This window comes from Antedon bifida, chromosome 1, assembly GCF_963402885.1.
Source record: "Antedon bifida chromosome 1, ecAntBifi1.1, whole genome shotgun sequence".
Lineage (NCBI taxonomy): Eukaryota > Metazoa > Echinodermata > Crinoidea > Comatulida > Antedonidae > Antedon > Antedon bifida.
In genome coordinates this window covers 4,392,545-4,408,079 of record NC_136226.1, presented here as the reverse complement: position 1 = coordinate 4,408,079, position 15,535 = coordinate 4,392,545, and the positions used below count along the sequence as shown (strand labels likewise).

The following is a 15,535-nucleotide window of genomic DNA, read 5'->3' as shown; positions in this document are numbered from 1 at the left end:
GGCAGTATAGTTTAAAGATTTTCACAGAAAATATAACTCGAATACATGTAACGTCACACAAAATTAAAAAATGTCAACAAAACATGTTTCTATTAATTTTTTTATGAAGAATGCAACATACAATGGCAAAAATAAATGTGTGCACGTATGATAATGTCAATCAAGACATCTTTAGATCTACAATATACCCTAAGGTTTGTGTTTGTTAAATACTGTAATTATTTAGGCCTAGTGAAATACTTTTTAGTTTTTACTAGGCCTAGCGACTAGGCTATAGGGACTCTAGTCTAACTAGTGTACTGTTGTTTAACGGTTTACGATGATATTGGTCGCGTCGCGTTTGAAATCGGTCGCGTCAAATTTTGGTTGCGATAATAACATCAGCTTCCGGCCTCTTGTATGGCGCGCGGCTAGAGCTATAATTTAATTTTGTGTATAATCCACTGGGTCTGGGCCTCTTTAATCTTATCTGATTCTTTCTTGATTGGATCAATGTTAGGCCTATGTTTTTATTGTTTTTCAGCGTGTGCCTGCTGTCCTCAAAGGAGTCAAAATTGGTGAATGTAAAGAGAAATGGGACAAAGATTATCTGAAAGAAGTTATTGGAAAGAAGCAAGTGAAAATTCATGTTTCTCCAAATCCTCAAATGGATTTCATTAAAAAGAACTTCTGTTACAAGTAAGTATGTTCTTCTTATAAAGTTGTTCTTTGTGTAAAGTTTTGCCAAGCACCTAGATTGCTAATCAAAATTTGCTTTTTGTTTTGTCTTTCAGAACATTACCATTTGATGATTTCGTCGAAAGAGCAGCAAGCGAAAAAAATCATGAATGTTTTTTAAGTGAGGTATGATCAGTAATAATTTATAACAGCATCAACAAGTCACCACCTCAATGATAACAATCATTAATATAAGCATCAATAAAGGGTCTTGAAGTTGCACACCTGTTCCGGCACCGGAAAATCCAATCGAAAGTCAATGTTTCGTTTTCACGCGGCTACGAGCATATCAATCGGCGCATAGCGTGGAGCGTCGTGAAAACGTTCGCCAGACTGGAACCGTGCCGGAAACGATAGTCATTCGATCATTTCATACAATGATCACCAAAAAAAAAGTCATCAGTAAAAAAAGCATAAGTATAGAATCTGGATAGGTATCTTTTAAAACTTAACTTTTTGGTAATACTGTTAATCCAGTAGTCTTTGCTTTTTTAGGATGAAAAGTATTATCTAAGATCACTTGGAGATGACCCAAGAAAGGTATACAATTATTATTATTATTTTGTTTATTATGTTTATTAAAATTAGATAAGTAGAGATTGGTCATGTATTCTTAAAAAATATAAGGTTTTGAGGGAGATTTTAATTTAATTTCAAATCAGGTCATGTATTTGTAAAAGTAAATAGTTTATTTTTTTTACGCTATAGGATATATCTAACTTTCAACAATTGTTTCCAGTGCTATCAAATGATTTAGAAATACCAAAGTTCTTTGATCCTGATAGATTTTTTTCAAGTGTACTTCGAGTTGGATCAGCTGGTGTTCAATTATGGACCCATTATGATGTAAGTTCATTACTGTATTAACATGATTTGTAGTGAAGCTCTGTCAAACTTGCCTCAGGATCCTGAGGCTGTATTCACCATTCCCACTTAGGCTAAGGGAAACATCCTTAAAATTAACAAAATATCCTATCTAAGTGAATACAATTTAAGGGAAATACTTAAATATTTATTGAATTAAGTGAAATACTTAATATTTAAGCGAAATATCTCACTTAAGTGTGATTGGATGGTGAATATGGCCACTGGGTTCAAATCGGTTAGGTTCCTTTTTACATAGGACCAGTAATATTAACACAATACTGTATTACTGCAATATTTACACATAAGGTATAGTAAGGTCAAGTATACTTTATTATCTTAGGTATGAAAGTGTCTAGACTGGCAATAACGCCACATTTCTTACCACAATATTCCCACAATCTCTGTGTGGAAATGGCTTTACTTTACTACTTACTTTATTTGGAGACCCACTTGATAGTTTGATTTAGTTCGCTTTTGGGAATCCTGTCTCTCTCTATTGTTTGTTATTTTTTGTTATAATTATGTGAGACGAAATAAATGAAATGAAAAAAAAAATGAAATACTGTATGCACTATTATTTTTATTAACCATCTTTAGAAACTGCAGTTTTTAAAGAAAAATAGAGGGGTCGATTAGTCTCACTGAAATACAAGTAAATGTGTAAATCATTAAGATAAAACAATACACATAGACCTAAACAATTCAGATGATAATGTGTGCTGAAATATAAAGTGCAGCTTTAAAAGAAATTAAAAACAACGATTTTAATATTTCAGGTAATGGATAATATATTAATTCAAGTCAATGGTAGGAAAAAGGTTGTACTTTTTAGCCCAAAAGATGCTTTAAATTTATACCTTGTTGGTGAGTATAATTCATTCAATATTTATTATATTAATCTACAAAAAATCTCACCTAAAATCAGACCAAAAAGCTTTTTTTTTTTGCTCAACCCTCATTGGTTTGGAATAGGTTCATCATCATTATCATTATCTCATCATTAATATTATTTATACTTTATACTTTAGAGGAGAAATGTACTCTATCTGAATCTACCATTGATTGAATTTATTTAATTATACACATTTTAAATAAATTGTGTTTTTTAGGTGATAAATCTGAAGTGATTGATATTGAAAATCCTGATTATTCTAAATATCCATTATTTAAAAATGTTACATGGTACGAGTGCATACTTAACCCAGGTGATGTTCTGTTTATTCCAGGTAATTCTTTTGTTATTAATTATATTTAAAGCTATTAATATTAAAGATAATGCTAGCTATTGCTAGTAAGATGGTAGTTTTTTAAATAGAGCTCTCAATCATAGAAGGAAAGGTCAAACATTAGTGCCTTCAATAAACATTTAATACAGTAAAAATTATATTAAAGGGACACCAAAGTGTCCTTTGAATCTAAGGGGTTGGCCAGAATGTTAAAACAACGTTTTAACCCTCTAATTGTAGTGTCCTAAAAGGTCTACTGTAGTCCACTTGATGTTATAATAATACTGTATGCCTAGGTCCAAAGGTACTTCTAGAGTTAAAAAAGAGGCATAGAATAAGTCGAACACATATACATTGTGTACAAATCACCTTACCTATCCGCTTCATGATCTCTGGTACATATGCCATAACATATTCTCTCCATCTCTTTAGGTTTCTTGCCATTGCTTCTACCTCCATTCAGATCCCCATCCTGTTTCTCTTTTCTCTTTTTTACTCACCGTATGTCTTCCTCTCTTTCTTTCTTTCTTTCTTTCTTATACTATACTTATAAAGTATTAATTTTTTTAAAGCATTATGGTTTCACAACGTTACAAGCTTGGACTTCGGAGTTGCTGTCAATATTTTCTGGCAACACTTGGAACCATCTGCTTATGATCATAAAGATGTATATGGAAACAAAGACCCATTAGCAGCAACAAAAGCAATGCAGATAGTAGATCGTGCCATTACTGCTTTGAAGGATCTACCAGAGGATTACAAAGATTTCTATGCTCGTAGAATAATTTCTAGAATTCAATCAAAAGCGTTTAGTGAGTCTTGACAGGGAGTATGTTAAGAAAAGCGTAATCAATGAGGGCTTTTTTAAGCTAACCTCCTAGCTCAACTCTTCCTGTGACCAGTCGAGTATGCATAATATTGTGTTGCTTTTTCATAAGGCGTAAGTATTAGCTGGGAAAATATTGAACAGAATAATAATTGTGTTTTCTAATTTTATTTCTTTTTTTCAATCGTTTTTTTAAAAATTGAATGATGTAACATGTTGTCTATAATCTTACTAGATTGACTAGTTATTCTATGGAACTTTTTCTATTGTAAAAATACACTATTATGCAGAAAGTCATATCGCAAATAAAGAAAAATATTTATGATCACTAATTTGGAAGATGTTATTTGGTACTGTGAAGCCAGTAACTTATTTTGTTTTTGTCACAAATTTCATCTGACTGGGTTCATGTTCTATTGAACATAGTATCTCTACTTTTTATTTAATAATTTATTCCACGATTTTAGTTGGTAATGTATGTTCTTTTATACAAGTAATTCCAAATATATTTTTAATACATCATCAGTATTTCTAAGATTTCGAGCGCCCTCTACCATCTCAAATAAAGTCAAAGTTATAAACATGAGTACAAGGTTGCATTAACATCATTCATCGTGAACATAATAGCAACATCAAACACTGTGACAGGTTATAAACAAAGTAAATCTTATAAATAATTTCATTTACCAGTTAAATATATCGTATTTTTACAATGAAAAATGAAAACTATTCGTTGGAAGAGGTCGAGGATTGGGACAAAGTTATGGATCCGTATTTGAAGAGTGATCTTGATGGTTATGCAATATATTTATCGATACCAATTGTTGTTATTGGTCTTGTAGGAAATATATCAATAATCGTTGTTTTGAGTACAAATCGACATTTGCACAACTCATTGAATATCTACTTGTTGAACCTAGCGATTTCAGACTGTTTATTTCTATTAACTTCGCCCATCAATTTGTGGTTTTCTAGTTTTAGTCCATTTCATTCAATGTATGATGATAGTTTATTTCCAGTTGGATATTGTAAGTTCTCAAACTTTACGAGAAATTTTTCATTTGTACTTTCTTCTACTTTAACAGTGATGATTTCTGTAGAAAGGTTTTTAGCGGTTTTAACACCGTTAAAGTACCGTGTATATGTCTCCAAAGCGCGCACAGTCAAGATATGCTGTATTACATGGATACTGCTGTCGCTGTGGGACTTTCGTGTAATTGTGACAAGTGGACAACGTACTCGTGTCTTTCCGTGGCCAGATATGACAAATGGTATACCTAACACAACAACTGTGTGCGAACAGTGCGTGGGATTCGAACCAAGCATTTGCTCAGTTATCAGTTACGTGGCGCTGATTGAGATTTACCTTGCATTATTTACTAATGTGTTAATGGTGATAATGTACGGTTTTGTATTCTGGGCATTACGTAATAAAACGCCGTTCACTAAAACAAAATCATCCGCAGCAGTTAATCGAGTCAAGTACGAAATGAAAGCTTTGCGAACTGTATTAATAGTTGTTTTCATGAAAGTTAGTTTAACCGGACCAATTAATGTGATCCTTATTAGCTTTGGTCGTCATAATGGAAACTTTTTCAAGCAGAGTATAAATATGTGTGTGTTGCTATATTTAACTAATGCTGCCATTAATCCCATTATTTATAACGCTTCAAATGAAGTGTACAGGCAAGCGCTTCTCAAACTCTTCAGACTTTCTTAACGTTATATTGATTTTAATTTGATTGCCATAAAAGGATGAGTCCATTTAAGAACACTAGCAAAAAAGTAATCGAGTAATTGTCGAGTGGGCCTCACAATGGCCAGAGTTAAAGTAGATTCAAATCCAAGGTAACAGCGGGTAGGCCTACTGCAGCAACGAGATAATTGAATAAATAATTCGAAGTAACTTTTGCATCAGAGAGCTAAGTTAATTTCAGATGTTTGTTGTACTTTATGCTTAGTAAATTTGAGCGATATTCTTATTATCATTATCGGTGTAAGTGTTAATATGATAATCATTTGATGTTAATTACCTTTGTACATAAAATATAACGTGTACCCCTCGTCGCTTAAAATTGAAGAAGATGGCAAAGTCTAGCGGATATGATATTACATTACCATAAATTGAAAGGAAGGCCGATATGAAGAAAGACCCTGCCCAAAACACTAATACGAGACATTGAAGAAACTATATAGACAATTTACCAAATAGATTAACGTCTTAGAAAACACTCTAAAAGCAAGCAATTAGGAAACATTGGAAAAACCTCATAAAGAAGCGGGATTTTTGGAAGACGGAAGACGGACACTCATAATCACAATCTTAGGCCTAAATATCAAGGAAAACCTGAACATCAATGAACCATTCTTTTTCCGTTGTTGAGAAACAATTTACAAAATTAATGGAAAGTTGTAAACAAAATTGTTATGAAAATTGTTCCACTTATCTTAAGTATGTTCAATTCAAAAATAATAAAAACAATGTTTTTTTTACACATTATCTGTAAGACCGAACACGATCCTTGTTAATGTAAACGTTGTATTCGCCACTGTAGACAGTAACACTGTATGCAAAATATTAATATGCACAATATAAGCCCATACGTTAATTATTGGCACAAAGTACCACGAGAGAAAAAAGAAAGAAAGAAAAAAACTATACCATTAAAATGTATTTTGTCAAAACATCCTGAAATGAAAGCTTGGTATTATGACTGGGAGGAGAAATCATAGTATGTCATGGAAACTTTTCGTAACATTGTTACATTGTCATAAGTAAAATATTATTATAATTGTAAAGTCTATATCTAATATTAATTGTCGCGTGTCACATTGGATTGCACATATGAATTATAATTGTTACTAATTGTATTATGACTTGCATTTAATTGCAAATTACGTATATAGAATTCTTTATATAAAGATATTTATTATATTCACTCGGATTATTATTCACTTAATTAAAAAGAAAAATCTGCTTCTTTGCTCGAAGTAAATGATAGTACGTATAAACATCATTAGGTATAATTATGTCTAAAGAACAGAAGTTGACATTTTTAGTGTTGGTTGATTTAACCTACATACATAATAATTTTAACCGATTATCAGTGCTGTATCTCCACATACTACACTTTTGCCCCAATATCAGGAATATTTGGTAAAACTACAAAATCTAATTTGTATCACATGAGGTTCCTGTGTGTAAAATTGGGTTAAAGGTTAACGGAAATCGGGTGCATATTTTAGATTGTATTGATTTAAGATTCTATTTTACTAGTTAATTTTTGTCAGCAATGTCTTGTATACAAAAATATATTTGTGCACAATGTTACAACCAGTTCCAATTTCTATTTGTTTAGTCGATTTTAAAGCTAATGATGGACTGATCCAAATTAACTGCATAATGATATAATATATCTGCCAATGGACATCTTGATGTCACTGATGTCTGGTGATGTGATGATGAACTTGATCTAACTGCCTATATCTGGCAATAGACATCTTGATGTCTGGTGGTGATGGGCTGATCTAACTGCCAATATCTGGCAATGGACATCTTGATGTCACTGATGTCTGGTGATGATGGACTGATCTACCTGCCGATATCTGGCATCTTGATGTCAGTGATGTCTGGTGATGATGGAATGATCTACCTGCCGATAGCTGGCATCAGACATCTTGGTGTCTGGCGAAGACGGAATGGTCTAACTCTCAATATATGAATGGACATCTTGATGTCACTGATGTCTGGTGATGATGGACTGATCTAACTGTATACGATATCTGGCAACGGACTTGATGTCACTAATATCTGGTGTGGTGAGCGTTTACTCAATGTAATGTTCAATTAGTTATTCCATAGAGATATTATACTAAAACATCTCCATGGTAATACCACGGTGCAGATTCCGTTTGGTTATGGTATTGTTCTGCCTCCAATTAGGCACTCTTTCAAGACAGTATATTGCGTGCATGTAAACACACCAGAGAACAACTCAACGGACACCTTTGTTGTTGTATATGCTGACGCGCCAGCCCCTTATTATTAATTGAAATGAAATTGTATTACAGTGCCATTAAAATTTTAAAATCGATCAAATAAGAATTCAATGTCAAATTAATGTAATGTTTAGTAACAATGTTATTGTCTATGTCATAACTATCCATTAGTTAACGGAAGTTAGGATCACAGGTTAAGATATTTACAGGCAAGTCATTTTGCATTTCATAAAACAAATTGTTAAAAGTAATTACAGCTAACAACAACTACTCATTGTAATACGATTGAAGAGACCTACTTTCGTGGTTGCTTTTATGATGGACATGTTTTCCCTTATATCATTGTCACCATCTTGTAAGCAAGCCTGGTTTAATTCTCTGCCCTTTCCTTCTTTTTTTGTATTCGCGAGTAGACTATTTTGGATGGTGCTCTAGCAGTCTAAAAGAGCGTTACAATGGAGAACAACAAAAGCACATCTGAAGTTATTGATTGGCAAGAAGTAATGGAGCCATATTTGTATGGTGATGTTGATGCATATGCAATGTTTGTTGCTGTTCCAATAATTGTCATCATTGGTGTTTTAGGGAACATTTCAACTATTATTGTCCTCAGTACCAATCCACGCATGCGCAATTCGTTGAATATTTACTTGGTCAACCTGGCAATTTCGGATTGTTTGTTTCTCCTTGTCGCACCTACATTCACATGGATAACTTATTTTGAAAGTCCGCTAAATCATCATTATGATAATAGTTGGTTTACTGTGGGATATTGTAAGTTTTATACCTTTATCGTTCATTCAGCTTATCAACAATCTTGTAACTTTATACTAGCGATCGCTGTGGAACACGTTTTGGCGACGTCATACCCGTTGAAATATCGCGCGTATGTATCAAAGAAACGCACTCTAAAAATATGCGGTGCATTGTGGGTATTCACATTGCTTTATCAAAGTCGAAATATTGTTACAATTGGCGAAAGTTCGCTCGAGTTTCCTTGGCCGGATATGACAAATGGCGTAACTAACTCTACAACAATTTGCACCCTTTGTGTAGATTTTCATAAGACTGTTTGTAAAACTATGAACGACTTGTACGTTTTAGATCTGAGTTTTGTATTATTTGCAATAATATTTATAATTCTAATGTACGGTACGCTGTTTTTGTCATTGCTTGGACCAAAATCTAAGAAAGAGGTGACGTCCACTGCAAGCAATAGAGTTAATTACGAGACGAAAGCATTGCGGACTGTAGTTATTACAATATCTGCGTATAGTTTTCTTACCGCGCCTTTGAACATGCTGTTGCTTTTGGAAAATTTCAATTTAGTAGACCCAGACGTTGTTGGTGTCATTGAAAATGTGTTCAGGTTTATAGCGTTGATTAATTCAGCAAACAATCCAATTATTTATAATCTTTCAAATGAAACATACAGACAAGCATTTTGGAAATTATTCGGTTTTTCAAAAGGAAAGAAAACTCATACAAAAACTGATAAAATATCTGTACCTAATCGGACAGTTTCAAGTATTTCAGCTTGATATTAGACAAACTGTTTACGACATGCTTTCATCCGATCTCATATGGAACTGCGAGCTGATGTGACCATCAAGCGACGGTAACAGGCCCAGTCATATCAGGCATGTGTTATTGTTAAAAGTTTTAACCTAAAATATCGAAGTGGAGACTTGGTGTCGAAACCTGGAACTAGATTGGGAAGCTAAAGGACTTAAACCGTTGACTGACTAGAAAAAGATGCAGTGTATTGTTAGAGGAGACATACAGTGACAGTGCAACGTAAAAGAAGTGCCATTAGCAGATAATGACACTATAATGCCTAATAATTGTAAATTCATACAGACCTCTCACAAATGCAATATCGGGCAGGAGATTTTATGAGGCATGTCTAAATTATAGAGGGCGCTACAACATTTTGAAAAAGTACGTAAACCATTAGAGGGAGCTAATACAAAATATAACGATAGCATCTAAAAAAGTTAACGTGGATGCATTGCGTGCCATTCCCCACACATTACACAGATTCGTACTTTTTACGAATGTAAAACAACCTGAGTAACCGTAACTCGTTTTGTCTGATTTTCCTTGATAAGAGGATTTGGATAATTGTAGTTAAATCAAGCTCCCAGAACAGTTAAAGATGTATTGTCCCCTGAAAAAAATAGTTCTTAAACAATTTTTTGCTTAATATGCCATTTTAATGTCCCATAATATTTATCCACTTTAACCAAAATTTGGATTGAAAACAATATGTATTAATTTATATTAAGTTTAAAGCAAAAAATAGTCAAATTGGCTTCCAGGCAATAGATTTTTGTTGGAATTTAACCATTTAGGCTACTTTGACTTTTTCTAAGCGAAAACATTATTAGGTGATCATTTAGAATAAAATGATCACCTATTGTTATTGTATGAAATCTTTATTTATTTTTTTTTTTATTATTTTTTTTTTTATTCTTTCTGTACACTTTTTGTGTAACAATTATCTCAAAAAGTTGAATTGCAATGATCACAAAAATTACACAATGTCTTTCAAATACTTTAACTTAGACATAATAAGCTTTTCAGCGTGATCACTCATCCGTGACGTCATTTATACGCCATTTTGTGAAATCACATTATCAATCATATCTCCATAATTCATTATCACATATTAATGAAATTCACTACACGTAAATTTCAGGTAAAGGTAAAAATATTAGCAAATAAAAACTCGTGCGTTTCAAGGTCATGCGCGTGAAATCGCGCGTTAAAATTTTAAAAAGCTCAAAATTAAGTTTTGATCAATTTAGAGTATGAATTACTGTAGGCCATTTGCGTGTTTCAAAAAATTACTGCGCAAAAATGCGTTTTTGCGCACGCAAATCTTAGAAAGCGTAAAAAATAAAATTTGATGAATAAATCATATTCTACTCACAATCCTTAGTACATTTACCGATTTTGAGTCCATTCAGACTTAAAATGACGCTATACGAGCATGTTAAAAATGACAAAATGCGCACATTAATTTCACAAAAGTTCTGAAAATGGTGAAAAATAAGGCCTTTTTAAAATGAAAATAACTCTTCAGAATGCAAGATGACCCCCAATTTTTTTAACTTATTCAGGAAGCTATTGAGTTGTAGATATGAATTCATGTACACATTTGATGTACAAAATGTTGTGACGTCATCAAATGGCCACTTGAATTTAAAAATTAGGATTTTTTATCTTTTTGTGTAGATTATCACATTCAACAGAGCGTATCTCGGTTATTTGTGCTCGAATTTTGCACAAATTTCAGTATGTGCTTGCTTAATTATTTATCTTTCCATGAGTGGTCAGCGTTTTCATTTTAATGACGTCATCACGCGTAAAACCTTGAATAACCTAGGTCGTGTAATTTCACCTACACCATACATTTGAATATCTTACAGCTCTTCAGAATTAAATGTGACCTTGAAAATTATAAATTATTATGAAAGCTGATGAAATGTAGATATGAATTCATATAAAAAATAAGCCTATCGGATGTTGCGAAGTTATCATATGGCCAGTTGAAGTTAAAAAGTAGTTTTTAAATTTCTTTAGTCAAAGTTATACAAATTTCAAAGAGCGCGCATTGCGCTTCTACGTGCCAAATTCTCTTCCAATTCTTATATTTATTTGCTCAATTCATTATCTTTCGAAATTGTCAACTTCAAGTTTATTTTGATAATTCCATCATATCAAAAAATGTGAACATTGTGTGGTTCCCGTAATTTCACCTATGTTACACTGTATATAGATATACTGTACACTGTACTGTATAGAGTATATATTCTATGACACATACTAGGTACAACTCAGCACTATAAGCATATGCATCATGTCGTAGGATGGCGTACATCAACTTTTTACGATCATATGTTAACGTACATGCATGTTTAAAAAATGTTAATTTCATTAAAATGATAAAAATGATCACCTATAATTCGTCAAAGTGACGAATTAAATTCTAGTTTTTTTTGTTTTTTTTCTACGGAAATGATTAACTTAAATACAAAATAACCTATTCAGTCAAAGTCTGATTTAATTAATCTTCATCTTTCATGTTTTAGGGGAGACAATACATCTTTAAGAACACAATCTTAAGTTGAACCAGAACATCTGGGTAACACATATTCATGGATGCGCGAGTTTGTGTGGACAAGGAGAGAGCTTCGATTTTATAGACAAGGTTGCTGTTCCCCTACCCTAACTGATTTTAATTGTCTTTACAAATTGTGTTATACTTATAGACCAATTAACATTCGAATTAAAACTAACTATAGAGGTATTTTAAAGACGTACAGTAATCGAATGCTATTCTTTTTTATTTCTAAGTACGGCATCCACTTTTAATAATGTTTTCAAATGTTATTAAGGACATTTTGATTTGTTTATCCTTGGTTTTTTGATTGTTTACCGTTGTTTCTTAATCGTTTAGAAGGTGAACCGCAATAAAGACGGTAACATCATACATTCGTTTCTCTAATATGAAGTAGAAAAGCAATTGGAAAATAATGATGTTTAGTCGAAAGTGAGTAATAACTAGTATTATTTGAATCGTTGTTATGAAATAAGTTGTTGGCCAAGGATATTTATTGTTATTGAGTGAACCGATCGCAATCTAATGAGATAATTTTTTCATTTCATGCACACAATTGCACTTACAATAATAATGCTTTTATACTACCGTGATAGAGGAATGTAAAACTAATAATTATAAAGAATATTGCCCTTCACATTATATTAGTAATAACCTTCATATAACATTTTATTCAACCATAAAGAAAACCTAGGTTCATCATTAGTAGGCATATGTATAGCCTTCGTGGATTTTAGACGGGCTTTTGATTCAATAGATTCAATTAAATAATTTCTTCATAAATTAAAAAAGAATTGGCGTCAAATGATATGGATATGTGTTGGGAGTAAGTAGAAATACACCAGATATATGCTACTGCAGAAATGGGACGGTTTTCTCTTTCCGTCACATAATTAATGTTTTTCCTTATTGGTTACGCTTACTAAAAATATACCATACTCGTTATTCTTATGAATGTTATTTATATCAATTAAGAAGAGCTGAACGACATACATTATGTTGGTTATATTATGTTAAGCAAGTAAATTCTCTGTTCAATTGGGTTTGGATGTATTCTTCTCACAGCAGGTCCATGACTCTGCTTCGTTTATTTCCGCGCTAAAGTTTAAAATCACTGATATTGAAAGACAATATTTTAATGAAAAAGTACCGTAAGAACATAAATTCAAGATTAAATTATTTAAAAACGAGTTTAATTTAGAATGATTTATTATTTATAGATAGATGTACGGTATTTTAATGAAAATTCGAATTGGTATACTAGATTTAGAAATAGAAAAAGGCAGATGGAATAATGTGAGCAAAAACAATAGAATATGCAAATTAAGTCCAGATCAATGTATAGAAGATGAATTTCATTTTACTTTATTATTTGTACGTTATAATGACATTAGAAAAAAATCCGTCAGTTGTTATGTTCTATTAATGTCCTCAAAGGATTGTAATGTTTTATATAATTAGCATATAAAATAAGATGTGCATTACTTTCCGTTCTCTAAATGTTATTTTGTAATGTAAAGGCCTAAATTACGAATAAATGTCATAGACTATGGGTCTAGGAACGAAACGAAATGTGTATAAGCCTGTGTAATATCAGGGAATAAAAGGTGATTATAAACATTGAAATTTGAATTCAGAGCAATTGAATCGAGTTCGTTCCTTTTCACTTAAGATAAAGAAAATGTGAAGACAATAATCAGACCATGGTAATGAAACATGTCAAATGATTTTAAAATGCTAGTGAAGATGAATATTTACTACAAATCCAATAATGATTTATCCTACTAATAATAACTATTCACGCATGCGTACACCGAGTAGTAGGCCTAGTGCTTACTAAGCTCGAGGCTCGGCAGTCGCAGATTTATCCCAATTTCAGAGTGGTTTCGAGTTTAAAGTGTAGCCCTATTTATATTGTTCATTATATTTATGACACATGACAAACGTATATTAACAAATTATAATTATATAGAAATGATTCTGGTGTATTCGATTGGTCCAGCCACTAACGAATTTGATATTTCTAGCTAATTAATTAGGTTGAGGATCCCCATCTTTCTTTAGAGTGCGCCAGTCTTCTTTGGATCATTTGCTTTATAAACTACCAAATAGATTTGTGTCTTGGCATAAAAGAAAAAAACAAACTATAAATACGGTCTGATTTTTACTAAAGGAACTTTCTTCGAAATACATTTAGGCTAAAGTACTATACTTATATTACTTGTGTTGTCATCCACCTCTCAAATCCAATTACACGATACATGTCAGAAATGGAAAACAACACTATTTTGGAAGAATTTAATTGGGATATAGCAATGGAACCGTACTTGAGAGGTAGTTTGGAGTTCATTGTAATGTATGTTATTCTCCCCATCTTTGCGTTTATCGGTATTACTGGTAATGTATCTATTATCCTTGTTCTCATTATCAATGAGAATATGTATAACTCATTGAATATCTACTTGCTGAATCTAGCGATGTCAGATTGCTTATTCCTGCTTGTTGCTCCTGTGTCTTTTTGGATAATGCATCTAGACAGCCCATTTAAACCTAACTTTGACCAATCAATGTATCCTCTGGAATATTGTAAATTCAACGCATACATTATAAACGCAACTTATCAACTATCTTCCACATTTACCGTGGCGATTTCCGTTGAACGTTTTTGGGCGATTGTAAAACCCTTGGAATATCGCAGGTATGTCTCCAAAAAACGCACATTGAAAATCTGCTGTGTTGTTTGGATTGTAATCTTGTTAAACCAATCTCGAAATCTGTTTGTCTTTGGAAAAGAAAGGCTTGATTTTCCATGGCCTGATATGACGCATGGCGTTCCTAACTCTACAACTATATGCGCCTATTGCGTTGGATTTGAACCTAGCTTCTGTGAAGCAATGGATATTCTTGCTTTAGTAGATGTTATATTGTCACTCTTTGTAATTTTGTTAATGATCATAATGTACGGAATGGTGTTTGTATCAATACGTGTAACCTTCAACAAGTCTGTGAAAGATTCGTCGTCGATATGTGTAAGCAACCGTGTAAGCTACGAAATGAAAGCGTTACGTACTGTCATCATCACCGTTTCCGTTTACGTTATCTTCACTGCGCCGTTAAACACACTTTATATTTTTGATAAATACGTTTTCGTTGATGACGACAGTATTGGTTTTTTCTTAATTGTATTTCAGATTCTTGCGTTTGTTAATTCAGCTATCAATCCGGTCATCTATAACCTGTCAAACAAATCATATAGACATGCCCTTTTCAATTTATGTGGTGTTACCACCACGGTAAAGAGATCTGGTAGAAAAAAACTACATCTGAAATCTTCCATATCTCTTTCAACAATATCAAGTAACATAAGTTGACAATGTTGACAGCAAATAATGCACATCTTGCACTGTTTTACAGATTGCAATATTCTAACAATGTAAACGGGTCTCAGATTCAATCATACTATAATGTATTGTTGTAGAAAATGTTGTGCCCTAAAGGTGTTCAATTCCAACCACACGATACATTTAATTGGCAGTTTATTTACACACGTTTCGATGTTTTGACTTATCGGTGAAAAGTAAAAAATTGAGAAATAATTTGTACGTATCCGATTGGTCCTCCACTGACTTGTTGATGAATCGAGACTAATCAAATACGGTAATTAGAACGAAGATCGCCATCTTTCGGTAGAGTGCGCCAGTATTCTGTGAATTTGCTTTATATAGTGATTTAAACTATCGGTACCACACAGAATTGCAATTATAACTGCATTGG

The 15,535-nt window shown here is 32.6% G+C and overlaps 2 protein-coding genes across 3 annotated transcripts; both read left to right on the top strand.

The window, feature by feature from the left end:
* The first annotated feature begins 56 nt into the window (after positions 1-56).
* On the top strand, positions 57-4,019 carry LOC144852576 (tRNA wybutosine-synthesizing protein 5-like). 2 transcript variants are annotated; one of them, XM_078710473.1, is made up of 8 exons: positions 57-194; positions 524-678; positions 774-843; positions 1,213-1,257; positions 1,426-1,563; positions 2,361-2,448; positions 2,694-2,810; positions 3,383-4,019. In XM_078710473.1, exons 1-8 carry the CDS (start codon positions 111-113, stop codon positions 3,631-3,633), a joined length of 948 nt encoding a protein of 315 aa, XP_078566599.1. In that variant the 5' UTR covers positions 57-110; the 3' UTR covers positions 3,634-4,019. The 2 variants fall into 2 exon arrangements, with proteins under 2 accessions (XP_078566599.1, XP_078566608.1); XM_078710482.1 differs by having other exon boundaries at positions 3,408-3,642.
* Positions 4,020-4,273: 254 nt separating this feature from the next.
* LOC144852566 (C-X-C chemokine receptor type 2-like) lies at positions 4,274-5,577 on the top strand. Its single transcript, XM_078710464.1, has one exon. It carries the CDS (start codon positions 4,349-4,351, stop codon positions 5,354-5,356), a length of 1,008 nt encoding a protein of 335 aa, XP_078566590.1. The 5' UTR covers positions 4,274-4,348; the 3' UTR covers positions 5,357-5,577.
* The last annotated feature ends 9,958 nt before the right edge of the window (positions 5,578-15,535 follow it).

Excerpts from the sequence above, each read along its gene's own strand:
- LOC144852566 (XM_078710464.1), top strand. The coding sequence starts at position 4,349 with ATGAAAAATGAAAACTATTCGTTGGAAGAGGTCGAGGATTGGGACAAA.
- LOC144852576 (XM_078710473.1), top strand. The coding sequence starts at position 111 with ATGCAACATACAATGGCAAAAATAAATGTGTGCACGTATGATAATGTC. Across the intron at positions 1,564-2,360 it reads AATTATGGACCCATTATGAT|GTAATGGATAATATATTAAT; the intron begins GTAAGTTCATTA and ends TTAATATTTCAG. Across the intron at positions 2,449-2,693 it reads TTTAAATTTATACCTTGTTG|GTGATAAATCTGAAGTGATT; the intron begins GTGAGTATAATT and ends TGTGTTTTTTAG.